General features: G+C 58.3%; 1 protein-coding gene across 1 annotated transcript in view; it reads right to left on the reverse strand.

Moving 5' to 3' along the window:
* LOC116495362 (ankyrin repeat and fibronectin type-III domain-containing protein 1-like) overlaps nucleotides 1–27246 on the reverse strand; it is a 158174-nt gene that overhangs the window by 19769 nt on the left and 111159 nt on the right. The window contains exon 5 of the mRNA XM_032197782.1: nucleotides 9647–9775. Within this exon, the coding sequence (XP_032053673.1) occupies nucleotides 9647–9775 (129 nt within the window). The remainder of the gene's footprint in view (nucleotides 1–9646; nucleotides 9776–27246) is intronic.

Genomic DNA, 27246 nt, shown 5'->3' on the forward strand with positions numbered 1-27246 from the left:
GGGGACGTGGGGACGTGAGCCCCATGCCCACCGCCTGCAGGGTGCTCGCCTCCTCCAAGCTCTTCCGAGCATGCACGGCCATGCTTTCCAGAGGCTAACAATTTGACCAAATCTGGGTTGATTTCCACCAGGAATGTACCAACCCTGCCAAATTTCAAGTCTCTTTTCCAAAGCATGGAGGCACCAGAAGTCCTTAAACAAAGAGACGGAAAAAAAAATAATATTGGCAAAGCTACCGTTTTTCCCCAACCTTCTGCTGAAACTTGAAAAAAAAGAAAAAAAAAAAAGAAAAAAAAAAAAAGGAGAAAGTTCAGCCTGAGGCAGAGTGAGCATGGAAAAATTCAGCCCTAACAGTTAAGGTCTGGCAAAGGTATAAGCAAACAAACTTCCGCTGGAAAGTGTCGAACAGCCTCAACAACAAGCGCCCGCTGACTCTATCCACAGCAATCGTGGCGAGCAAGAGGTGCCCTCCTTGTCCCTTCGCCTGTGCAGCACAGCACGTGAGGATGTCTTGAGCACCTTCGCCTCCCTGCCCAGCCTGGCCAGCCCCCTGTGCTGTTGGTGATAATATAAGACCTGACACCACCGTCCTTCCCCTCCTGGGGATGTCACAAGGGGTCCAAATGGCTCCATGGGCTCCTGGGTGGACGTGGCACAGGACAGCCACTGGGCAGGGATGGGAAGAAAAGGGTTTTCCTTCCCTGCTCTGCTCTTGGGGCTGATCTCTGAGATCTCCCAAAGCACCCGGGAGATCCCTGCTTGCAGTTACACCAAGTGGGAGATCTCAGCCAGAGCTGAGGGACTCGGGCTCCTCCGTCACCGAGAGGCTGCAAACACCCGGCAGAGCTGGTGCCCCATGCCTGGCAGGTGCCACTATCCCCATTCTCCCTCTCGCCACCTCTAGACCCCGCTCCAGGGACACTGCTCATCCCTCCCTGCCTCTCCTGAGGGCTGCGGGATGTGCCCAGCGCCCAGCCCGAGGCTGGGAAGCAGTGGTTGCAGCTCAGGGACGGCTCTGGCTGGCTGCTGGCGTTTTTCCTCCCGGTGAGGAGCGGCTGCTTGGGCAGCAGAGCCCCCCTCCCTGGCACAGCAGGAGGACGAGGTGAGCGCCCCCGTGGCAGGCAGCCTCGGGTCCGGCATCCTGCTCCAGACCTGCCTCGTCAGCGAGGAAATCAGCCAAAGAGCAGCCCCAGAAGAACCTCCACATGGGTTCACGCGGAGTTCACGAGGGGAGCTCTGCTCCACACACGCGGCTGCTTTTCGGCTCGCCGCGAGCCTTCCGCAGCCAGCAGGGCCAGGACGGGTGCCCCTGGCAGCACCAGCCTCCTGCAGCACCGAGAGGTGAGCGCTTCACAGGGTCCCCCACCGCCGTGCTCACGGGAGGACGCTCGCAGCCGAGGTTCCCTCGGGCAGCCCCTTGGACAGCCAGCGAGACAGCGGCGCAGACAGGGAGAGCAGCATTAGCTAAATGTCACCCCGCCTTATCTGCGGCCAGCAGCAGCCTCCTCACTTCCCGGGATTTGGCCGGTGGCTTCGTGGGATTTTGCTGCACGGAGAAAGCCGACGCGTGCCCTGGGTTGGGCACGGGATGGGGATGGTGCTGGGCACCCCGGTGACCTGCTGCCCAAGCACCGTGCCTCTGACCAGGGCCATGCTGTGGCACAGACCGGAGGCAGAGCAGTCCCTCTGGCACCACGAATGCCTCCCTGGGATGCCGCTGCCCCCGAGGCTTTTCCCCTGCACCGGGTGGCACGGAGTGACACCTGGACACGGCACTGCTCCATGGCTTGCGCCTTCTGACACAGGCCAGGCTGGCAGAAAGGCTCAAGCCTCCACCACACCATAGTCTGGATAACCATACGGAAGGAGAAGGCACCCTCTGGCTCCAGAGCCTGATGCACAGCGGTATTTCAAGCCAAAACAGGCAACGTTTTAATATCGTACCTGCCTGCACCTCCCCAGCCCCAGGAGTCACCTACCCACCTCCGCTCCTGCCACTGCCTCTGACCAGAGGAACTGCCTCCTCCTCCCTGGAGGAGATGCTGATGGACAAGAACTCTGCTCAGGGGAAAAAGAGAAAAGGAAAAAAAAATCTTGCTTTTTTCAGCATCTGCTGCCCAGCCACAGCAGGCTTCTGCCATGCCAGACCCAGCACGGAAAGCTGAACATCAAGGCTCTTTGCAGAAGTGGTCACACAAGCTAAAGGCTCCGGGTTGTGATCCCAAACTTTTAAAGCCTCTGGGCAAGCTCCATCTGGAGCTGCCAGCTCCAAGAGCTCCAGGCCAGCCCACAGCTTGTCCTTGGGCCGGGGGAATGGGATTGCCAGCAGAAGACCCCACGTACAGAGCATCCTGATAGCACAGCCAGCTCCTTCATCAGCAGATCTCCAGGTGCCTGAGAAAAGGGATCGTTGAGATCATTGCTGCTGGGCTCCTTTTAAACAACGAGAAGCCAGGGCACAAAGAGGGGCAGATCTCACCCTCCGTGGCTCAGCAGGCCAGGGGAATCCAGGTCTCCAAGCCCCAGGCCAGCAGTTCATCCTCAGATACCCAGAAGCAACAGACCATAAATACAGAGCCCTCCCCGAGCGCAGGCAGGAGAGATTTCCCTCCCAGCTGCTAACTGGTGAGCCCTTACCGGCCCTGCTGGGATTCCTCCTGGGTGGACACCAACCTGTGTCCAAGCACCTGGGGGGCACTCGGGTGAAGCCCTGCACCGTGGGCAAAGTGAAGACCACGTGCAGGTTCTCATGATGCTGCCAAGTGCCCACATCCACTCTGGACAAAGCCAAGCACGAACCTTGCCTTCCCTAGCCCTGAAACTGGAAATTTTTACCAGATCTGCACTGTTCTGTGCTGCCCACATGGAAAAACCTCCTTCGCCTTGTCAAACAGCTCTTGGTGGCAGAAAACCTTCATCCCTGGCTGACTCTCCCCGTTGAAAGCATGAATAAAAGCAACAGAGGCAAAGTGGGATGGGGAGGGGAACGCCGCAGGGCTGCCCAGGGGTTGGTGGAGGAAATTTCTGTGGTAGGGAGAACAGAGAGCCCTGAAAGGAAACTTGAAAGCGAGGAGAGAAGGGAATGTAACCGCCTCCCCCTGACCTCCAGCAGGCACGGGGCTCGGCAGCTGTGCAGGTCCCTTGGTCTCACAAAGCTCCTCGGAAGGTGGATGAGAGGGATGGGAGTGAAGCAATGGGCATGAGGGAGCGTGCAGATGGCAGAAAGGCTCAAGGAGAGGTGGGGACAGAGCCCAGCACACCAAAGGGGCAGGTCCTTGGTGTCCCGGTGTTCTGGGCTGCCTCCTGCCTCCAGTTTGGCCGCCCCACTGAATGCTGCCCATCCTGGCCAGCAGGTCCAGCGCTGAGCTGGCACCGGGACAGGCTCTCCAGGAAGACAAACAAGAGGTTCCCGAAGCTCTGGCAGGCAGAAGTGCCTCGGCCAGAAGGGAACTATCTAAGAGCAGAGAAAATCTGTGCAACAGGGATTGGAAAGGACAAGGGAGGATGAGGAGCACTCAATCCCTTGAAACAGCTGGCGGAAAGGACCGGGGAAGCAATGTGAGGATGCGTGCAGCTGGGGGGTACAAATCCGGGCAGCGGGCACCTGGGCATGGCTCCATCTGTGGAAAAGGACCAGGGGAGACCCTGCGAGACGAAGAGCATCTTCCCCGCTCCTTGGCAGAGACCAAAGGCATCTGTCCTGCTTTGCAGATCCAGGCCGGGGGAAATGGCAAATAAATGATGAGAGTTAAAACAAATCAACTAGCCCAAGGCAAACGGGCTGCTTGACAGAAATCAAAATGCACTGGGGATAATGGATATGCTGCACTGAGAAACAATCTTATCACAGCTTGGAGGTGTCAGCTACCAGCAGAGGGAAGTGCCCAGAACAATGCAGGGGCACAATATTTCAAATTTGTCTTTCAAATAAATGACATTTCCTCCCCGTGCACTCAACGAGGCAGGGATCTGGCTGAGGGCTCTGGTCGCAGACGGGGAGAACCTGGACATCAGTCTCTGAAATTTTTTCTCTGTCACCTTCCCAGAGGGTTCAGTTTTTCCCACTGAAGCCTCGTGAGAGAAGCAAATGGGAGCTCATTTCCCCTGAGTGCAGACAACCGGGACGAGCTGCTTCCTTGGGGGGCCCTGGCACGAGCTGGGGCCTCGGCTAATGCCACCAGCACGGGGGGCAGCAGGGAGGCAGCGGGTGACAACGCTGCTCGCAGGGAGGATCCAGCCCCTGCTCTCCTCCTGGTCCGGAGCTGCCCAGCCCCACAGCACCCAGCAGCCAAGCTCCTTTCCCTGCTGCCCTGGCTCCTCTGCCCCTGCCGATGCGCTGCGGGCTGGGGAGCGCTGGCAGCAGGGGCACCGGTGCCACCGTAGGAGGAGATCAGGCTCGAGCCTCTGTCTGTCTGCAGGTGACTCGCAGACAGCAAGGATAAAAAGGGATTTTATGTTAATACATTATTCCTTCCAAACGTTTTCCTAAAGGTAACCCCAGCCTTCAGGGAGCTATTCTGAAGGCTCGTTTATCCCTTCAGTGAGTCCCTCAGACACCAGCGAGCCCCATCCCCAGCCCCTGGGAGGCGAACCCCTGCTCCCCCATGCCCCCGGGCACGCAGACCACAGCCACCCCCAGGGTGCCAGGACAAACCCAGGCTCTCAAACCACATCCCCCTGCACCCCGTGCCCTCTGCCCAGCACCCCCGTTGCCCACAGAGGTGTCCTGGGCACTGAGCGCAGCGGCTCAGCCCCTCCTGCCTCTCTGCCAGCACTCCCCACAGCCGGGGAACCTCGCTGGCTGCATGCAGCTCCTCTCGACCACGCTCAGCGCACATCCACGGGCGTCTCGGTGCAGCAGCACGCGTGGCTGTGCACAGCCGAGGGGCACCGAAGCCCCCGGGCAGGGCCCTGCCACCCGTCCTGGCTCCGAGAGCTGCCGCGTGCTTGAGCAGACCACGAGCGCGGTGCCCGAGCCCGTTTCCACACGGCTAATTCAATAAGTCCCAGCTAGCATTACTTCATACGGCAGAGAGGCTCCACAGCTATTAGGGGAATTGGGAACGGGGAGGGGGGGTGTGTGTGAGGTGGGGGGGAGGAGCTGAAATGGAGAAGGGAGAGAGACAGGGAGGGTGGAGAGGGGGAAGCTAAGACAAGCAGCAGAACAAAACATCCCATAAATCATGAGGAGCTGCTGAAATACCAGAACAAATGACCCCATAGCTTGGCCATTGTTCCTGAGCGATGGCTTAAAGCGCTCCCAGTCAGACAAAGCGCCTCTCCTTTCATTTCAGCGCCGCGCCAGCCTGTCCAGGACCTGTGCTCAGCACAACCGAGCGGGGAGCCAGGACGGACGGACAGACAGCACCAGTGGGATGGGGGGGGTGAACCCCCCGGAGGGCTGCATGCCTGTGTCACCAGCGGGTGCCCACACCTCTCCGCTTGCCAAGAGCATCTCTTGGCTCCCAGGTGCCCACACAGGGCCCGGGCTCTGATGTGTTTTGCTGCACACATCAGGGGCTGTTGCTCTCTCTTGTTGCTCCTTGCTCAGGCTGGGACCCACTTGGTTGGGAAGAGAAGCGCATCCACATCTTCTCGTGGACGTGGAAGCCAGGAGTAGGACCCCACGGGTCAGGCTGTGTTACCCAGAGCAGCACGGAGCCCTTCGTGGTGCTGTTCCTCCCTGGCTCCCCAAAACCTGCTGACAGTTCCCGTGGTGCTTGGCAAAGAGACAACCAGCCAGCAAAGAGCTGCATCAGGAAAGTCCCGAGTGCCAGGTTAGAAACAGCAGCTCGGGGCCCTGCAGCCCGCAGGACGGTGGCACTGGGTGTCAGGAGGTGAGCAGCCCATGGGCACGGGGCACCCACGCTGCCTGCCCACGGCAGGAGGCACCTCCCTGGCACGGCTGCGTTACAACGGGGGCAGTACAAAATTCCGAATAAATCCATGGAAGCATTTCCACGAAACTCCTTTTGCTTTAGAACCAAACCCACGATTCGGAGCAGCGTAAGAGCAGGACGAGCCCAGCGGTCACACGCCAGGTCCCGGCTCTGACCCGCGCTGCCGCCAGGCTTCTGCGCCTCCCTCCCCTTGGCAGAGGGGAAGCCAGGGACTCGCTCAGCACCTCGCCAGGGGCTGAGCAGCAAAAACAAGGGGCTGGCTGCCTCCCGCATGTCTGACCACCAGACGACGGGCTCCTGCCAGCAGCTCCGGCAGCCTGCGGTGGGCAGCCAAGGAGCAGAACCGAGATAACGGACGGGGAAAGGAGGAATGCGCTGCATTTTTTCCTGAACCGCCGGGGGAATAGAGAGCTCCGAGCACAGCTCGCAGGGAGGCTGCCCGGCACGAAGCACGTGGAACGGGGAGGGGGGGGCAGATAGAAATAGCAAGGAGAGAGGGAAGAGCGAGACAACAAAACAACAAGAAACAGGTGAGACAAGGGGAGAGTATGGGAAAATAAACAGGGCAGCAGGAAGGCAAGCAGAGGTGTGGGTGGAAGAGGGAATACCAGAATGAGAGGTAGGAAAGGAAAAGAAAGACACAAATGGATGCCAGGAGGACAAACTGCTGCTGGGTGCCAGAGCTGGAAGGGCACGGCGGGCCAGAGGATCCCAGGCTCCACATGTGCAGGAGTGGATGCAAACAGCAGGTTGCAGCCTTCCTGTGTGCTTAAGGCTCACTTGAAAGAGAAATGTGGATCATTTCCTAGGTGGCACACACGGGAGAGGAGGCTCTCCCTTCACCTTGGTTCACCCTAAGGGGGAAAAAAGGATCGCTCGCGTTTCTCAGAGGGCTCTGCAGAGACACCGAGAAGTCTCCGCAGGAGCTGCCAGGTTTCTGATTCTTAACTCCAACAGCAGAAGGTGTTGAGCTGCAAATAAAGAGCACTTTTGTCTCTCATGCCTTCGTGTTATTTAGGGTTTGGAGCTAGATCAGTATCACAGACAAACAGAGAGCAGAACAGCAACAAATCAGACCAAGAATCCTTCCCTTCCTCCATTGCCAGTTTTGGCCTCATTTGGAGCTCGCGCCGCCTCGGACATCCACGAGCCGTGGTGTGTGCTGTCCAGCACAGGGGATGAGAGAGGAGTCAGCAAAAGCTGTCCTGATAAACACAGACACGAGCAGCCTCCAGGCCTGTCCCCTGAGTGCACAGGCTTCGTGCCGCGCGGTTCCTGCTGATGCACCAGCGTGGGGCTGCTGCAGCGTGAGCGAGCAGCGCCCTGCGGGGCCACGGCACGCTCACCGGCCCTAACAGTGGGGACTTTGTGGCCCTGGCTTTAAAAAAAATACCCTAAAAAGCCTAATAATGAAGTATTTGCTTCAGTAAACAACATATGAATGAAATAAGTGTTTCCTCAATACGTCTCTTTTTCTCTGCCTTCTCTCCCTCCCCCCCCCCCAGCAATTTTTTTTAATAAGTGGAACTAACGAGACTGCTCTCGGTTGCTGCTGAGCTCGGGACAAGACTGTGCCCCTCTCGCCTGGTATAGCACTGGGACGTGTGCTGGGCTAATAAAGCGTGCGTTGTGCCTGGCAGAAGCGTGACCCGTGAGCACGGCTCGCCTGGTGGACGGGGGAGATGCTCAGGTGGGTGCTGGGACCCTGAGACCCTGAAACCTGCGCCTGGGAGCACCCACACACCTACGGGTGAGCACACGGCCAGCACATCAGCTATCGTGGCAGCAAACAGCTGCACTGCCCAGCCCAGACTGCTGCCAGCACCCAGGGGGGAGCCAGGAGGGACAGGGAGAAGGGAAAGGAGAGGCTCAGGGATCTGCTGTCCCCATGGCACTGCTCCAGGCAGGGGACACAGTGTCAGGCAGGCACGGTGGCACTGCACAGCGCCTCCTCTTTGTGCTTGGCTTCATCCAGCCCCCCTGAGCACCTACTGGGAATGCTGGCAAACCGACTCAGCTTGCCCTGAGGATGCTTTCTGCTGTGGCAGAGGAATGAGGAGTCGGACTGGCAGTGTTTGGCAGGGGTATCGGGTAGAAAACCCTCCCCCAGACTGACAGCCAGCTTTTCAAAGCAATGGGTGCCAGTGATTTAGTTCTCCTACTCTCTGAGTCTGCCTCGCAGTGCAGAGAGGCAACAGGTGGTGGCAGGTCCCTGAGGCCTTCCTTGCCTTCAGGCCTTGGGCTTAGATGGGCATGAGTCTCAAAAGCTGCTGATTTGGGAAACCAGAGTAAATTCCTGCACTGCTCCCGGCTCTTCTGCTGAGCCACGGCAACGGGAAAGCCTTGGCAGCTGAGCTGAGCACACCAAGGTGGATGGGCTCCTCTCCCCACAGCCACAACACATCCAAAATCTCCTAAGGCCCAGCAGCTGACAAGGCAAAGGCGATTTATCCTCGCCAAGAGCTCGTTTGCAGGCTAGCTTACAAGGTCCCCATAAACCAGCATCGCTCACCACCGCTGCTGCGCTGCCCCTGCCCTACACGGTGCTGTGCAGACCGACACGGCACAGGCAGCACCCCCGAGGAAAACGCTGCAGAGCAAAGCAGAAACACACCTCGAGACGGGGGAAAAGTGGGACCCGGGGGGTTAAAAGAGGCACTACAAGGGAGAAGAGAGACTTACTGACTGCTCTGTGCTGAATAAAGAGAAACGCTGTTGGGTTTTAATGAGCTCTTTGCTTGTTTTCCTGATTGATAGGTTATAAATTCACATATTTGTCTATTTGGAAGACTCAGAGGGACTGAAGAGCAGCTTTTCTGATGACATCGTTTCAGCAAAGGGAAGTTGCGCAGCTGGAGAAGAAAGCAATCTGTCACCAAATAGCTTAAATTCTTTGTCTGGCCTCATTAATACCTATTTAGCTTTGATGCCTAACAAACCTCACAGATAGAGGAAGCCTTTGAGAAGGCCTCCACAGCCTCACACGTAAGTGTTAGAACATAGAATAAATGCCAGAAAGTTCTCCAAAAAAAGCAGGGAAAACGAAAACCAAACTCGACATTCTTGCAATTTCTAAGCATTTCTTTTTCTCTTTCTTCTTCTTCTTCTTTTTTTTTTTTTTTTTTTTTTTTTTTTAAAGCCTTACCCTCCTTCATCCATCTAAGGAAGCGGAGAGCAATGCAATTTCCAGTTCTTTTAAATATCCTTAGCAGGTCACCTCCAGCACTGGAAGGATTGTGGACTGTGATCTGGTTCCAAGGCTGTTGCATCAGAGCTTAGAAACCCGGGATAAATCCCTCCCTGCTCCAGCCAGGGCTGCAGCCTGAGCCCCGAGCTGAGCGGGGGCCCCACGGGGTGACACAGAGCAGGGTTCGTGGGGCCGGGGGCAGCGCTGCCCCATGGCTGGGCTGTGGGACGATGATGGCCCCAAAAGGACCCGGCACCCAGGGGCTGGGTGTCACCCCCAGGCTGTCCCCCAGGCTGCAGGGACCGGGCGCAGCGGGCTCTCGGCCACTTCCCTGCAAGCCCCGAGGGATGCTCTGCTGGGGGGGTCCTTTCACCCCATAGCAGAGGAGCCCGTTTGGGGCTGCCTGCTGCTCCCAGCACTGGGGTGAGGGGGATTTAGGGCTCGGTGCCCCGGGGGAGCTTTTGTAGCAGGTTGGATGGGTGTTGTTGGGAACAGGGGAGAGGAGGGGGACTGGAGAGGCGGGGGCTGCGTGCCCCCAGCCCTGTCCTGCAGCTCTTACCATTCAATGCTCAGAGACCTGGGCCGGAAGGCAGACAGCTCGGCCGAGGCATACTCAGCTTTCCTTCTCTTCTCCTGCTTCTGCTTAACTGACAAGCGGTGGGCAAACCTAGAGAGGCTGCTTTCCGACCTGGGGAAGGGGAGAGGAAAGGCGTTAATGTCACTGCAGCACCCCGGGGCACGGGGCCACCCGATGCTGGGGGCTGCGAGGGGCACGGGGGGGCTCTGGGAGGGCCAGCAGCACCGGGACGGGGCGGTATGAGACTGGGGGAAGCCAGCTGGAGCCAGCAGAAGCTGCAGGAACACGGGCTGCTTCTGCTTCTTGCAGCACGAGGACGGCCGAGCGTCGGGCGAGGGAAGCGAAGCGGGGAGGACGGGCAGGCTGCTGCCAGCCCCAGCCCTGCCACACGTGCCCGCAGCCCTGGGGGGCTCCGGCACCATCCCTGCTGGCAGCACAGCCCCTGCCGAGCCCCCCCGAGGAAAAAACCTCTCCTCCTCCTCCACTGCAGCAGGGAGAGGCCATCGGGACATTGCCCATCGCCACCCGGCACCGCCGACCACTGTGCACCATCAGAGCCGGTGCTTCTGCTCCCCGGAGTCCCGACCAGCTTCAGCCGAACAAAATACCTCTTAAAACGCAATAAAATGAAAAGAAGGTATTTCTCAGAAACGAGAGCTCCCCGCCTTTCCTCACAGTAATTAAATAAGCCATGAGCAGCTAACAGTTTTTGTGCTTTTTTTTTTTTTTTTTTTTTTTCTCCCGATACATTTTAAACACGGACATCTTCAATTCATTAACTCTGGTTATTGATTTATTTTTCAGCTTATGAATTGCTGTTGCGCAGGACGGGGTGGAGACAGCTTTCTGGAGAAGGCACTTGTCTCCACCATCACCACCGGGAAGGAGCTGCTCAGGCCTTCCAGGGCCATTCCTCACATTCTTGAGAAGAAACGCTACTTTGATGGCAAGGTTTGCCTTTAAAGAAACTCCACGAGAAACCCAAACCCCGGCTTTCCCCCTCGGAGCACTGGAGGAAAGGGCGTTGGGCGAGGAGCAGCTCAGGCACCCCGGGGAAGCCCCCGGAGCAGAGGCTGCCACACGCACCCCATCCCTGCAGCCTCGCCTCTCCCTTCAGCCCGTGCCAAAGTGTAGCTGAGAGGAGCAACGTGCTGGGCTGGAGAGGCTCAGGGCACCCTCTGCTCCTCTCCAGATGGTCTGTGGGCTTTGGGACCTGCCTGGGGCACACGTTCCTGTTGGCTCTGCTCGCCCCATCCCCACCACTCCACGCCCAGCCCTCCCTCCCGATCTAGGTGCCCACAGCTCAGCCCCATGCTGGGATATGGGGTCAGGAGCGGCTCAGGAAATCCCAAACCGATGGATGTCAGCAGCCACCAGCCACATGGAGCAAGCTCCTCATCCTCCCTCCTCCCTCCAGCCCGCTGGTGTGGGTGAGGAGGGCGTGCGTGGGCATGGGGAGACCCAGAGGGGTCCTCAGAGGGCTCCAAGCAGCTGGACCCCAAAGCTACGGCAGAGCCTTTGTTTCCTTTCCCAGTGAGAAAGCCCCGAGCACGTTACGGTCTCATCTGGCTATTTATACGGTGCTGCTTTACATAAACTGCGCTGCAGGAGAGGGAATGAATCATACCTGCTCTACCCGGGCTGCACGAGCACCAGCACAGCCGCAGCCGGCCCTGCTGCAGCCAGCCCCGTCCTCGGGGCCACGCGTGGCTCTGCACCAAGCTCCTCTTTGGGGACACCCCCGGGGATGTTCCCAGGTCCGTGCATCGTGCCTGGGCTCCGGGGCTGATGCCTGCAGCAGGGTGAGCCCCTAGCACCACGGGGATGCTGCGGTCACTACACTTTCACCCCCCAGGTGCTCTCCAAACTCTCTAGATGCCTCTTTCCCCTGATCAGTGTTAGAGCCCTTAGGGTAAGGACAGGGAAACTGAGGCACGGAGCAGCCGTTTGAGCAAGGAAGGTTTGCCTGTGGCTGCCAGCATCCATCCCCGTGCACGCTTCACCGGCCAGCAGGATTTTTGTGCCTCCTCCCACGGCACCCGCACGCCCTGCCCGTCACAGCAGCACCCGCCGGGCTCCCAGGGGTCCCAGACGCCGCCCGGGAGCCGAGGGGATGAGCAGCAAAAGCCATGGATTGAAACATCAACCGCAGCGATGGGGAGAACCGTCTCCTGACAACCAGAGAAGGTTGTTCAGCTACTGTGCTGTATCATAAATCACACCTCTCTGACTTGCCATCTGTCAGCCAGATTACACATGTTCAGAGTCCCATGTCAGCGTTTAAGTCAGAACACAGCATCTTTTTCCCAGAAATAATTACCGGCCCTGGAGACTCCTGCAGCAATGCCCGTGGAGTGCCACGACTCGTCCCTTCCCTCGCGGCAGCAGCTCGGCGGAGCAGAACCGGCAGCGACGGCGCTGGGGACACGGGGACGCTGCTGCCTGCAGGGCGGGGGAATGGGAAGACCGCAGGCAACTTCTGCCCCATAAAACCACAGCGTTGTGCCCACGAGGGGCCGGCAGGACCTGCACAGCCCCCCGGCACCAGTTTCAGCCAGGGCCAGGCCCAGATGCTGGGGCTGAAGGCAGAGGAGCCCCGCAGCACCTGGCTGCGCTCCCCGGGAGCTCCAGCAGCACGAGCCTGGGGGGCTCAGCACGGTGCTCCGACCCCACAAAGGGACAGGCTCTGGCTCAGCACTTGTGCCATTGATGCCCAGCCTTCCACAAAGGCTTTTTTTGGGGTCTGACCCCCGCACAGCTGCCTGGCAAAGCCCCAGCTCGCTGCAGCAGTGCGAGCAGAGCAGGCGGAGCGGGCTGGCAGCCTCGCCGAGGTGTCACAAGACGCAGCGTCCCCGCGCAGAAACCTGCGCAGCTGCCCTTTCAGATGAGGACAAGAGTCTGAAGTGCTGCCCTCCGCCCCCTCGCTAGCCGGGCAGGCAGATGAGCAGTGACATTTCACAAAGCTGAATTAGGACAGAAAAACCCAGGGCTCGCTTCGTCCTTCTGGCTTCCCCAGCTGTGCCTAGGTGTGGATCTGACCAGGGGCGTGCAGTGCCTCGGCGCTGCCTCCCCCCGCGCCACACCACAGCGGGGAAGTGATGACAAGCAGGAAATAAATCATAGAGCCGGGCAGCCCCGTGCCCTTCGGCTCCAGCATCCCACCTGCCCCACGCCTGCCCTGCAGCTGTCCCTGTCCCCGACAGCACCCAGCCATGGAGGTGAGGTGACAGCAGCGGCACCTGCACCCGCCGGGAGCAGCCGTCAGCAGTGGCCCCAGCAGCACTCCAGTCCCACCAGCACGGCCAGCCCAGCCCGAGCCCCCTGCCAGCACCACGGCACGAGGGCTCGAGGCAGCCAAGCACCAGCCAGGGAGACATCTTAGCCCAGACAAGAATAACTCCCACTTGTTGCACTCGCTAGCCTGCGACTCGGGAGCTAGCATGTGCTCGTACGCCGCTGCAAATTAATCCAGCTCCTGCAAGGCAGCTGACATCCTCCTGAGCGGGCACGGGCAAGCCGAAGTCCCAGGACGAGGCACGCGGTGGCTGTCAGCAGCCCGGGCACTTTGCAGCACACAAACAAGCAGCGTTTTCAGCTGTTCCTCCCCTTGGGAACAGCGACTGCAAAACCAGCTTTTGAGCTGTGTTCGTGCCTGCAGGCACCCCCTGGCCCGAGCGCCGCGGGTGTCAAGGCTGGGAAGGGGCATCCCCGGGGTGGGAGCCGGTGCAGCTCCTGCGCTCCTGGCAGCTGGGCACTTTGGCTCCTGGAAGTGTTTTATTCGCACAGGTGCAGCCAGAATAAAAGAAGGGAGAAACAACTAAAGCCGGAAAGGTGCCTCCTGAGCAGGCAAAAGCTTTCGGGGAGAGAGCGGCTTCGGAGAGGGGACGTGCACACAGACATACGGCCGCACACATGCAGCCACCCCCCAACACGAACACCGCACGGCAGCCCCCGCTCCCTGCCCACCGCCACGCACCTGCCTGCACAGCCTGGGCACAGCTCTGGCCACGAGCATGTCCCCAGAGCAGCAGCTGGGGACAGGACCCCCGTGAGCCGGGCACTGCTGCGGTGTGCCGTGCCGTGCCGTGCCGTGCCGAGCCGTGCCAGGACAGATGCCCAGGAGCCCCGCGCTGATGCTCACTCACCTGCACAGCCTCTGCTGCCTTCCCTCCGGGCTCCGCAGGTCACCCTCCTCCGGAGCAGCAGCTCAGCCAAGAGCAGCTCTTCGGCAGCGTCCCTGTCCCCTCGACGCACAGAGCCGCACGCACGCTCCCATCCCGGCCGGGAGCACAGCCCCGCCACGCCGCCCTGCTCCCACCCGCGCTGCCCGAGCTCCTCAGCCACCACCTCTGCCTCCCTCACCCATCACCTCAGGTTTCTCGCTTGGTCTGTGCTTGGCTCTTTTCTTTTTTTTTTTTTTTTTTTCTTTTTTTTTTTTTTTTTTTTTTTTTTTCCTCCCAATCTTGTTTCTATAGAAACCAGATTAGCAGAGGGGGAAATAAAACAGCCCCATGTGACTCAGATTCCGACACTGAAGAATCTCCCGGTCGCGCTCGCCGGTGCTTTACATAACAAGGAGCCTGCGCGGGCTCCAGAGGGGACCTGGTGCGGCACCGGGGGACCACCGGGCAGATGGCAGCAATGCCACCACCTCAGCCCTGGGGCCACCGGGACCCCACTGGTGGCTTTGGGCTCCCTTCATCACACCCAACACAGCAACGTGCCACCAAGCCTGCTCATGTCCCCTGAGGACACGGAGCCTCCGCCACAGCCCCTCTTTGTGGTCCATTTGTCTCAGGTGTGAAGGGGAGAACACAGAGAGCCACCGAACGCTGCCCCGGCTCTCACCAAAACTTCTGGGGTACCCAAGTGAGGCTTGAGGAAGGGCACCCCAAGAGCCCTGATGCTGAGGCACTGCCCTGCCCCTGCCCCTGTGGCTCGGGATGTTGGTTTTGGTCAGGGAACTCCAGTCGTGGTGGCCTGGCCGGTGAAAACACGGGGTGGAAGCGCTGGGGACGCCGTGCCTCTCGGTGTGCTCCTTCACCTCGGGGACAGATCTAACTGCAAGGGTCGACGGTTCCTGTCCAGGTGACACGCTCAGCACTTCTGCTGCTGATCCCCAGCCTGTTGGCTCCGCACCCGTGCAGGGCGAGGAACTCAGCAGCAGCTTCTCCTGGTGCCCAGGTTCCCCTCGGTACTTCAGTGCCCCACTTCTCGCGCTGACTCAGCCGTGATTCCCGGCTGAGAGCTGTTGACACCAGAGCCCTGGGGCCTGCCCTTGGGCTATCTCAGCAGGAACCTCTCCCCCTGGAGAGCGGCACATCGCTCCCACAGGCGCTCGTTTGCCAGCGATGAGCTCAGGACAGATGAGGCAGCGTGACGGAGCAGCTGCTGGCAGCCACGGCTTGAGCAAGTGCCGGGTTCAGGAGTGCCCACCCGGCCAAACCTCTCCATGCCATGGGCTTGTCAGAGCTACAGAGGGCTCTGAGCTGAGCAGGGGATGCTGAGGGGGTGTGGGGGGGTCCTAGGCCTGGAGGGGGTCACGGCGGGGATGCCACAGCGGGGAGAGAGGTGCAGAGGCAGCAGCTGGTACAGGAAGAAGCTACAAGAGCAAAGCGAGATCTGAGCCAGCCCAAGGATGCAGTGCTCAGGACAATCGGCTGTGCTGGGGGCCCCCGAAGCACTCCTTGACCAGCTGCCTGGTGAAGACCCAGGGCAGAGCACGCCTGGGGCCGGCTGCTGACATTGAGCACATGTTGGGAGCATCAACAGTGCTAAAACATCGTGAGTCCACACGCACGATGGGTGGAGGCAGGCAGACTGAGGCCAGGCTGCTTCCCCAGGAAGGGCAAAGCCACACAAGATCCCCTGCACAAGATCCCCTGTCTGAGGTATGCTACCGGGGCCCCAAAAACTTCCGCCAGCAGAACGGCTTTGATACGCACGGCTAATTATAGCTGGCATTATCAGGATGCATCACAATTAGCAAGGCAGTGGATATTTTCTATTTCTGATCCGTCACGCCAGGCGGGTAGGTAGCCCCGAGGATGAAAGGAGAAGGGAAGCAGGGGGAAGAAGGACGGAGATGCCTTACGTGTGTGTTTAAATCAGCAGCGCAGCTGTTTCTGAGCCCTGTGGAAAACCAGGTTGTCGACGGAGGGTATTTATAAAGCAGGCCAGGAAAGCAACTCGACACATCCTTCCAGCGCAGCCCCCTAAGCATCCCTGGCAGCCCCGCTGCCCACTCGCTGCCACCCGGCTCTCGGCACCTTCTGGGTGCAACCCGAGGTCCCCCCGGCCCCACGGTGAGGCCTCGGGATGGTTTCTCGGGCTGGCTCTGCCGTGCCATTTAGAGGCTGGATTAAAGCAGCAGCCAGGAAGAAATCCAGCCTCCCACCCCGCTTGCCTCTCCTTGGCCTCTGCAACATCCAGCACCAGGCCATTTGCTTCGGGACCGCGGAGCAAATGAAAGAAATCATAATTCCTGGAACTGGGTGACGTTTTTAAAACTTTTTCTTGTTTTCTTTGAAAAAGGGAGTTTTGTTAAACTTACAGCTTTTGCTGCATAGAATTTGATGCAAATCCAAGCAGAAGGAACCGCCTGATGAGTCCTAAATTAAAATGTTCCTTTGTTTTGGCTTTCAAGCATCGCATTTTAATACCAATCCACACTCAGAACGGAAGGTAAATTTGCATGTCATTCCCCTAAAAATTCCTTGCCAAAGCGATGATTTCGTTCATTTGCATTTCCCTGACAATGCCAGCTCTCCCCTCTGACCAGCAGCTGTCCGCTCGCAGGGACGGCGATGCTGGGCACGCACACCCGCGGCACCCGGCTGCACCGTGCCCGGGGCAGAGCCACCCGCGTGCCACCAGGCCAGCACCGTGCTCTGGGGTGACTTTATCAACGCTTCCCCTGCTCCTCTTCCTGCTCGTGGGGAAAGCTTGGGCACACACTCATTCGTGGCACATATTCAGACTGTCATGGCTCGTACAGAGAGCCTCAAAACCCAACCTGTTTTTGTGTAGGGGCTTTCTTCAGCCAGTCGTGGTGCTCAGTGTGAAATAAAATGGGCAGAAACTGTTTTTCTCATGGAAAATCCTTGCCATTTTGCTTATTTTAAAGGACTCTGCCATGGAAGTGCTGGGGCATGCTCCTCCCCGAGCAGCAGGACAGAGCTTGGGCTTCGGTCATCGCAGAGGGATGGACAAAGGAACGTGCGGGCATCCCTTCTTGCCAGGGGTTAGGAGGGTGCCACACACAGCTCTGGCAGCTAGTTGTCATGTCAAGGCTTTTATCTTAATTAATAAGATACCAATGGCCTGGGAAAATCAAGAAAGAAGAGAAGAAAAAACCTCAACGACTCCCTTCCCTCGCACGCAATCTGCACAGGCACATGATGAGGTTCCTGGGGGAGCTCAGCCCTCCCGAGGCATTTCCTCCCCACAAAACCTTGGTGGCATCTTGGGGCACCCTCGAGATAAAACATTTCCCGAGCCAGCTGGAGCACATCCCCCTGCTCGGCGAGTATAGAAGAGGAGAAGCCCTGGCAGGGCACGAGTGGTGCTGCTGGCACTTCGGGCTGGCACCCAGGGCGCTGCTGTGCCACAGCCCAGCTCCTCCAGCTCCTGTGCTGCTCTGCCGAGCCACGCACAGCCCCGGCATCCCCACCCTGCCCGGCAGACCTCAGCCTGCTCCCCTCTGCGGGGGACAGACCGCCCCGGGGGGACCTGCTATTGTTTAGTCTGAAGGCGGCACTCACGCTGGAGCCAAGCCTTGTTTTAAATGGCCCTGCATCCAATGCTCGGCGCAGGAATGGAAAAGCTTGTTATTCTGGGCTCCTCGTCCACCAGGGTTTTCCAAGTGCAGGAGAGGAGTGATGTGGTTAACGCGAGCTGGCCGCAGGGCCTCCACGGTTTTCCTTTTTGGATGGCCATCAACCTCGGGTGGACCACACCGCCTGAAGCCCTCGGCCACCGGCCGACGGGTGGGCAGGTGCCAGGAGCTGCACGGGCACGTGGGCACGCTCGTGCAGGGTGCCGTGGGGAGGGCCAAGCAGCATGGTGGAGCCGGGGGGCTGCTCTTTGCACCTCGTCTCCTGCAGAAGGTGAGCAGTCACCAGCGCCACCAGTTGGGCTCCCAGTCCCAGGATGGGCAGTGGGAGGGTGCTGAGCCAGGGGCTCACATGTGGGACTCGTGCACAGCCTGGTTCGCTGGCAGATCTGCGCCAGGGCTGTGGACGATGCGGTGAGCCCCGGACCCACCAGGTCACAGTTACAAGCACATCTCCATGCTAAAGCAAAATTTCCCTCTCCGATTTGCATCGAAGCATGCTGTTCTCTGCTCACACTGCTCCCTGCATCCCCAGGTCTTCCCAGTCCAGCGAGACCCCCTCACCACCCAGACCGAGGCACTCGCCCGGTGCTCTGCCCAGCACTGAGCTCGTGGCCAGGAGGAGAGCTTAATGGCCCCAAAAACACCAGCGATGGGGCAACAGGCAACGCGTCCCTGCAGGCAAACTGTAGCTCATCCAAGCTTCTTCCCGGTGCAAAGGTCCTCTCCAAAAAGCATGGTGAGGATTTACAAAGGAGAATGGACCAAGAAGGGGAGAGGAGAAAAAAGCACAAGAGAAGAGCCCTTGGCGTGCCGCCGGTGGCAGCCTCCAGCCCCCGTCTCCTCCCCACGGCAGGGAAGCGCCACAGAGGTTTGAGGGACTTGAAGGGCTTTGCAATGCAATAAAAACATTCCTGCCGGCAAAGCATGAAACCCCAAAAGTTTATGGGAAACCACTGTCTTCGGATGTCTGCATATCTTCAGGCATCCTGGGAGCTGTAGTTCAAAGAAACCAAGAAAAAAGCAAGCAGCCGATAATGATGGTTTCTGGACGGAGGCTGTGTGACTATTGGCTCCCACATGAAAGCCCGCATTTCTGGGATGCTGAGCACGTTTCTGCAGCCAAGCGAGAGGAGAGCTCGTTGGCGGCTGGGGCACGAGGGACCCAGGAGGGAGGGAGGGCAAGAGGCACCCGCAGCCAGGGGGCCGAGGAGGAGCGAGCGCCACGCTTTGGAGCAGGCACGGGGGGAGCCAAAAGCCGGCCACCCAAGGGAGCGACGTGCCGCAGCGCTGGGAGACCTGCTGGGTCTGTGGGAAACGTGCTCCCCGAGCGGGACGGGGCCCTCCTCCAGGCCAGGCTGCAGCACCACAGCTTCCTCTGAGCTCTGGCACCCCACGGCCTCACCTGTGAGCTCATGCTGAGGTGCCTCGGTTTCTCCTTTAGCTCCCAGGTCTTGGTGTGTGACCACCGGCACTGCATGACCCCGCTGCGTCTTCACGACCACGTGGGCCTGGGTGCAAGGCAGCAAACGGCCATCTCCAGAGCAGAGCCTCGGTGAGGGAGCAGGAGAGCGAGGCTGCTGTCACAGCCCGTTTCCGAAGGGAAAAGCAGCCATATGGACGCAGAGCCTCCTTCAATAGCTCCGAGGAACGCGCGCGCGCTGCCAGGGTTTGATACAGGTTGGCTCAGCGCTCCCCAGACACGTAACGCACCTTCTGCAGCCCGAAACGCAGCCATCTCGCCGAGCCTCTCTTTGAATTAACGCTGCTCTAAAGATCAGGTTAAAAACGCTGACGTCCGTCCATTACACCAGGAGCCGTTCCCAAAGCTACTGTCTCTTTTTCAAAATGAGCCAAAGCAGCAAAGGGTTATTAACCGAGGGGAAAACGAGGACAGGGAGGGAACGTGCTGTTCTTTGATGGGAACTGCGCTAATGAGCATTACAAAAATACAGATCAGAAAACCTCAATGACAACTTCAACCCTAGAAACGCTGCGGTGAGACCTGCAGCAAAACAAGGGGGAGAACAGAAGGAAAAACCAGCCGTGGCCCAAGTGCCGTACAGCAGAGGGGACCTCACGTGAAACCCCTGGGTCCCAGCAGCAGGCTGTCGGAGTGAGCTGTCTGAGATCTTTTACAGGACCGGGTCCAGCAAAGCACCTACTCGTGTGCTTATCTTGCAGGGTAAGGGTGGCCTGGGAAGCGCAACGCTTCATGAAAAGGCACTTTTTTGGACTGGGGCCATGGTGATGGAGCTGAGTGCTCCAAACCCTAACCTGAGCAGGACCTCCCAGTGCTGCCTCTCCCCTAGACAAACAGCGAGCCCATGCTGAATGTCAACCTATATTTCAGGTGTTTAAAAATAAGCAAACTCGCCCCTCTCTACAAAATAACAAAAATCCTGGAAAAAACAGAGCACAAGCTGTGCCTTCACACCTCCCCCACCGAGCGCAAACCCAGGACAAGCGAAAGGAGGCTAAGTCCAACGAGAGGCAGGTTTTCTAACCAAAATGTTAGCACAGCCCTGACGCTCGTGGTGACAGGTACCGGCGCTGCGGGGAGCCCCCGGGCTCCCAGCGCTGCGCGGGCTCCGCGGGAGACAGGGGCTGGACCCCGGCGGGACGGATGCGCTAAATTAGGAATGAAAACATTCCCCCCTTGGCAGAAGGGGAGGCTCAAAGTGAGCCCTTGTCCAGCACAGCCAGCGGGTGAAGCAAGACGACGACGACAGCTCTGCCAGAGTCCAAAACATACTCGAGACTTGTTTTGAATGACTCTACGCGCAGCTTTAAAATGCTTAAAAATTTCCATCTGACCTGGCTGCAGAGCTGGGGGGGGAGGAGGAGAAGCTGCGTTTTGTGTCATACTCGGTTTTGTTTCCACGCAGCCGATGCGCTGACCCCGACGTGAATTTTTTTCAGCAGGCAGTGAAAAGAGAGACCTGTCGGGGAGGGCAGTGCTGAGAGGAGCAATGGGATGTCTGTGCTGTGGGTGCGGGCAGCACCGGGTGCTTGGCAGCCCCCGAGGAGCAGGGTGGCTCCGGGGGCTCGCACTGTGCCAAGCCGTGGGGGTGACGAGCCCGGCGGGCAGGGCAGCGGCAGCAGCCGGTGCCCAACGCTCCTGCCGGCGGCTCGGCACCGCAAACAACCCTGCAGGAGGGAAAGGGAGAGGAAGAATCCCTTGAGGGATCCGCAAGGCACCAACGGAGCTAAAAATAAGCCCTGACAACAAGTCGGTGTAGAAACAGAAAACCAGGATCCCTAATAATAGAGGGCTGTCAGCCGGAGGAGGGAGACGCGCGGCACCCCGTGCACCGGTGCTGCCAGGCCGCGGTGCAGGGCTGCGGGGTGTCAGGGCTGAGGGACAGCAGGGCAGTGCTGGGGGGGACAGCAGGGACCTCGGGCCTCACCTGCGGCACGGACAGAGCCCGCTGCCCCGTCTGGAAGAAGCAGCAAACATGTCTCCGAGGTCCTGGTGGCTACCTGCAGGCAGCGCCCCGCTCTCGGGCAGGGAGGTGTGTCTGCGGGGTTCCTCGCTGCTTTTCCTCTCTGTGTTTTCCAGTTCCCTCTCAGGGCAGGCCGGCCGGCTCCTAGGAACCGGGATGCTCATGCCAAACTCCTCGATCCCTCCTCCGCTCCTTTCCAAGCTCCAAAGTCAAAGCCAAATCTGTCCTTCCCAGTGCCGGTCACCATCTTCCCCACATCCCTCGGATGAGATCAGGCCGGTGTTGGGACTCATCCCTGCAGCTGCCCGTGTTCCCTTCAGCTATCCTCCCCTTTCCAGGCCCCTCCAAGGATGCGTGCCCTGATCCAGGCTTTCCATCCCCCTGAACATGTGCCATCGCAGACAGAAACATCGGAGCTCAGGCCACGGTGAGCTCACAGCTATACGGCAACAGAAACATTCTTGGAAAGTGCACAAAGGGCTGCGGGTGGCAACTCGCTCACACCGTGAAACCCAAATGGGAATTTCAGGGCTTCACGGGACCAGAAATCCCTGCCCTGGATGCGAGCACAGTCGATGAGGAGCGCACAAGGGCCTGGGCTTCACCCACCAGGCGCACACAGAAATCCAAGCACCCGCCCTGGTGCCTGCTGCTGCCCTGCACAGCCCCGGGGAGGTGGGGGGGACCCTGTTCTTCCCCATCCTGCCGCGCTGTGGGGGAACATCCGCGGCCACGGTGTTCCCCTGCATGCCTAGGGTTGGTGACAAAGCGCAGGGCTGGAGGGACGCAGGGCAAGGACAGGCCACCGGGGAGAGGGGCACCGGAGCCGGCGGGGAGGTAACTCGATGACTTTGGCCACCAAGTGCCCCCCCCGCACACCGCCCCCGGCGTCAGGCTCGGGTGACTAATGCTCCAGGAAGGGGACGCTGGTCTCCTGCAACGCTACCCGCTGCTAATCCCGCGGGTTTATCTGTCACTTCCACGCGCCGGGAGCCAGCAGCACCCAGCCCGGCGCTGCGGAGCCGCACAGCGCCCAGCCCTGCTGCTGCTGCTCCCTGCTGCTCCTGCTCCCTGCTCCTCCCGGCTCTTGTGGCCTGGCTGGGGACCCCGTGTCCCCCATCCTCCGTATTCCTGGTGCCTCTCCTGCGTCCCTGGAGCAGCCACGGGGACGTGCTCGCCGCCACGGGCACCAGCACCGGGAACCTGCAGCCGGTGCCGGCCGATGCTGTGCAAGTGCCGGGGCGTGTGGCTCGGCGCTAACCCAGCTCTCCTGCTCAGGAATGTCCAAATAAATACCGAAATGCATAAAAAGGACATAAATAAGGTTGCCTGAGATGGCTGTTTGTCTCCCGCCTGGCCAGGACCCCCTCGGCCTTGTTACTGTTTGGCTTGGCAGATGACAGCCGGGTAATTTGTTTCCATTGCAATGAAGTTCTAATTAACTGGAATAAACTTTTTACACTAAGTGTGTTTGTTTAACAAACTGGCTCTTTCAGAGCCTCACCGAGACCTGATTGATGCATGTGAGGGGAGTGGAAACACGCTGGGTGCTCGGGCATTAAAGATGCAGTGTCTGAGCAGGCCGGGCTGAAAGGGCTCTCTCTGTGTTTGGGAAATCAAAAATGACACCCCCGATGTCTGGGCCGGGGTGCGGGTTTCAGCGTGGCCTTTGTGTATTTAGGGCTTCGCGTTCACTTGCAGAGCCCAACAGGTCTCTGAGCAGCGAGGCACGCGGGGACGCAGCAGTCCCTGGTGCCGACAGCCCCGATGGCTCCGGCCACACCACCACCAGCAAAATCTGCCCTGTGCCGTGCTGCTGGGGGTGCTGAGGGTGAAACCCCCCCGGGGGGAACCAAAGGATCCTCGCTGGTGAAGCCAGCAATTGATAGCAGTGAGAACAAGGCAGTCGGGAAGCAGGCGGAGGGGATCTGGGCTCCCGGTGGCGCTGGGTGAGGACAGGCTGGCAGGGAGCAGGGACCTCCTCATCCCCGCAGAGACCCCGTGGGCTTGGGACTGGCAAATCTGCAGGACAAGGCTCCAGCACAGCCGGGCTCCTGCGGGTGGCAGGGTGCCGTGCACAGGCAGGGGGACTCGCTGGAAACATCTGGGAAAGGGCAAGACACCCGAACGGCTGCACATGAGCTGCACTCTCAGGACAGCAGCTTCTGAGAGCTGAAAACAGAGCAAGGACCCTCGGGACGAGCACTGATCAGCCCACCCACTGGTGGCCTGGCACCCTGGGACACAACGTGCTGTTAGAAGAGGGACAAGAGAGGAACACAGCGGGGAAGCAACAACAACCCCACTGCCAGGGCGCAGAGCCCCATCCCAGCCACCGCACCATGCGCTACGGCCTGCGCCTGAATGCGCCCCGAGCTGTGCTTCAGCTGTCTAACGAGACAGCAGCATGAATAATAAGCGCTTCTGGAAAACAAAGCATCTCTGACACGAGGGGAGAAGGAGCACAGCTGAGCTGTCCCTCGCTGGATGCGTTTTCTTTCCTATCTCCCACCACAAAGAAAAGCCTGTAACAGCCCCTGCTTGAGACCTGTCACCTCCGGAGGTTTTCTTGAGGCATTCAAGCTTTTGGAAGGCTCGACTTTTCTATTTTTAAATGTAAAATTGCACATTGCGCTGCTTGCGGGTGGGGTAGGGTTCATTTTGCTGCCTCCTTTACCTCGTTCTTCTCGATGCACTGCAGGCGTTTCCATTTGCCCAGGGCATGGAGCCATTTCCTCATGGCTTTGGTGGTGGGCGCAGATGTAACCGTGTGGGTTGGGAGCAGCCAGGCAGGGACAACGGGACCTGAACACAGCCCCGCTGAACACAGAGGGATCCCCAACAGTCAACCTGCCTGTGCTGGCCACAGCTCGATTCAGCCAGGTCTTTAATTAGGTTCTAATAGAACTATCCAGTGTTTCTTCAGCAATTGCTGTAGGCTCCCCCTACCTTCAGCTACATTTTATGGATGTGTCAGAAGCCACAAAGTGGCAGCACAGGCGGCAGAGATTTGTCCAAGCCACCCCTCCAGGCTCCCTCTGCAGTCAGGGGCAAGGCTGGGCACTTCCCAAGTGGGATTTGTTTCCCCAGGAGCTGGATGGCGATGCTGGAGGTGGCGCCTTTTACATGGTGCCCCAAGCCAGAAGGGACACCCAAGCACCCGTGCCCTCTTGGCTTCCCACTCTGCCCCCCGTGGGACTCAGCGTGCTGGTCTGCCTCCTGGCTTCGCTAATGACAGGAACCTGTGGGAAAACTCCAAGCCTCAGATCTCACCTTTGCGCACGCTGCTGTTAGGAAGCAGCAAAGACAACAAATTTCCCTCCTTTAATGTCCTTAGACGTACTGTTCCCTGAGCAAATTAGTGCCATCTACATGTCTCCCCACAGTCTGCTCAGCGCAGCCCAGGTAAATCAGCATACTGCCTGATTATCCCCCGGCTTCCCCGAGCAAGCCACACCACCAGAAGCACCACACTTGACAGAAACCTGAAACCTGACTGCTTTCAAGGCTAACGCTGTCATTTCCACCGCCGTGGGCAACTCTTGCCTTTGGTTCTCTTGGAGCTCCGGGGCCACAGCGCTCCGCACCCCGTCACTACTGGAGCGAGGAAGGAGGTCACCAAGCTGGAGGCAACACGAAGGCTTGGAGAGCCTTGGATGGGCTTGGAAGGTGGTGTCCCAGGAGATTCTGCCTGCCAGGCTCAGGAGCACGAAAATGCTCTCCTGCAGAACAGCGTCTCTGGCAGGCGAGCCCAAGAACACCTCCCGTGCTGTCACACTCCAAGGAGCCGCTCAGACACAAGCCAGGCTGGTTGTGCAAAGGCTTAGGTGAGGACAAGCTTTTGAAGGGCGTGCTGCCTGGTCTGATTTCTCATCACTCTGTGGCCCAGCTGTCTATCTGGCACCGCAGGTGAAAGCATGGGGAGAAAATACCAGGAGTGTGTGTTTGAATAAAAAGCCAGAACAATCTGGTTGTTCCTTTTCTTCCTCCCTTCCCTACCACAAAAGCCTCAGAAATGGTGCTGGTGCTTTGCTGACAGGCAAGGCAGCAAGTTGCCGTGCCACCAGCACATGCTCTTGACATGACGTGGGGCAGTGAGGGTGAGTAAGGAGCACGAGGAACTGGAAATTTTCACTCACGGACAGAAATTTCACGCTCTCGACACCGCTGAAACCTGCTACATGAGGTCAGGAGGCAGAAGCCTCTGCACAGGAGGGGTGAGCAAGGTAGGGGAGGACACTGCGTATTTATGACGTGTGCTGGTTTTTCTCTATAATTACAGATCTTTTACTGGTACATGAAGATATATAGATGTACCTTTGCACCAAGGATCAAGACAAGACACCGCGCTGCATACCTGAGCCGACACAGGGCGGCACGAGTTCAGCCTTAAATGCTTTTTCTCAGCGGACAGCAAGAAGCAGTGGGTTTGCAAGTCACATGCGAGGAGACTCAGAGAGCCAGCAGCAAAACACCATGTGCATTTCTAAACACTCTAGAGGATAACTTCTCAATCTGAAAGGCACGGCAGTCGACAGAAGGTCAAGCAGTCGCTGGCTGCCCGGAGACACAGCCGAGGCTGGCAGCTCTCCGCGTGGACCAACAAGAGGATGGTGGCAGCAGAGCTGTGCACGCTCCCTGCTGCAAAACAGCTGTTTTCACAAGGCAGGAGATGGGAGAAACCAATGGTAAAGAAAAGCTTTGAAAAAACAGAATGAAAAAAATAAGAATTCCGTAAGTGGGGTTTATTGAACGTCTGTAAAGCCCCGTTTTGCAGTTAGGAAAATGAGCAAGTGGCTTAAAAACCCTGTTTGCTAAATGAAGGCTCAGAGTGGGAATGGAATACAAAACAAAGAGTGGACAATCTCTACGGAAGATTACAACGTGTAGAAAGCTGATAAGGAAAACTAAAGATAGAAGGGAATAGAAGAAAATGCATGGCTGGGACAGGCTCCGCACATCTGCTATTTGGAGCCCAACAAATTTTCTCAACTGGCCCATTTTTAGGCAGAGGTGGTAGCCTCTGATAATGACACAGAAAAAGCAAACATGGCCAATAAATACTTATTCTGTATTTGGGGAAAAAAGGGAGAATAAGGCACTTCAGAGGAGAGCAGAAGCTTTCCTAACCCATCGGTAACCTCGGAGACATCTCCGAAGCCCAGCACCACCAGCAGTCAGCGCAGGCAGCCTGCGTGGGGATGCTCCAGCAGCCCAGGAGAGCTTTTGGGCACTCGGCTGGCTCTGAGCAGGGCTCAGGCTGCCGCAGCCAGATGGCAAATGGCTCCGCTGCAGCAATACGCGGAGCCAGCAGTAGGGGTGACCTAGTTAACTACTACATGGTCAGATGTAAGACCCAGAAGCCAGGGCTCATCTGGAATTAAATTAAGAAATAATTAAAGGATGCAGGTTATAATTAAAGTCAGTCAGCAGGTCTTTGTGGGAAAGAGATCTTGTCAAATGAACCTGATTTCATTCTTTAGTGAATCCAGGCTGAGTTGAAAAAGGCGCTGCGTACATTACGTCTGTGCAGTCAGAGCTCTAAGTGCTTCACCACACTCAGACTTTAAACGAGAGTACTATACAGTATCCATAAAGCACATTAAACAGATTAAGAGCCGGCTGACAGGTCTCAAACAGAAGTCGTCAACGGGGAATCGTTAGCGAGGTGTTTTCAGCGAGGCTCCACGGGGAGCGCGCTAGTCGATAATTTCACCAATGATCAAGAAGAAAATACAAAACCCTGGCTCGGAAAATTAGCAGGTGACAGCAAGATTGATGTAACAGTAAATATTGATGAGGAGAGAGCGAAATGAGGGTTGCTTGGTAATGTCGAGCCCATTCAAACCCTGTGTACGAGGGAGCTGCCCAGCGCCACCGCACACCTACGAGGACGAATTCCCGGCCGCGGTTGTGAGCAGGGGCTGTGTCCCAGATGGGGGGGGAGACTCCAGGAAGGCTCAAGGGTCACCACGGGTGAACAGCTCAGCACAAGGCCCTAATGTGATGCTGCGATGAAAAGAGCTGATGCGGTTCTTGGGGGAGAGGAGAGTTATATATATATATAACGCTGCTGGGACCGATAGCGAAACACTCGTGCAATTAAGATGCCCGTGTTTAAAATGGGACACTGAAAACCAGACAGGCTGAAGGGATGAGTCACAAAATTGATCTGAAGGCTGGAAAAACGTCCTGCTTCGAAAGACTTGAGCTACATTCAGTTTATCGACAGAAATTCTGCCCCCCTCCCCCCCAACCAGAGTGCATTTCAGAGGAGGAACCAGCAGGTGCCAACCACCCCG

The sequence above is a fragment of the Aythya fuligula genome, chromosome 15 (genome assembly GCF_009819795.1).
Source record: "Aythya fuligula isolate bAytFul2 chromosome 15, bAytFul2.pri, whole genome shotgun sequence".
Lineage (NCBI taxonomy): Eukaryota > Metazoa > Chordata > Aves > Anseriformes > Anatidae > Aythya > Aythya fuligula.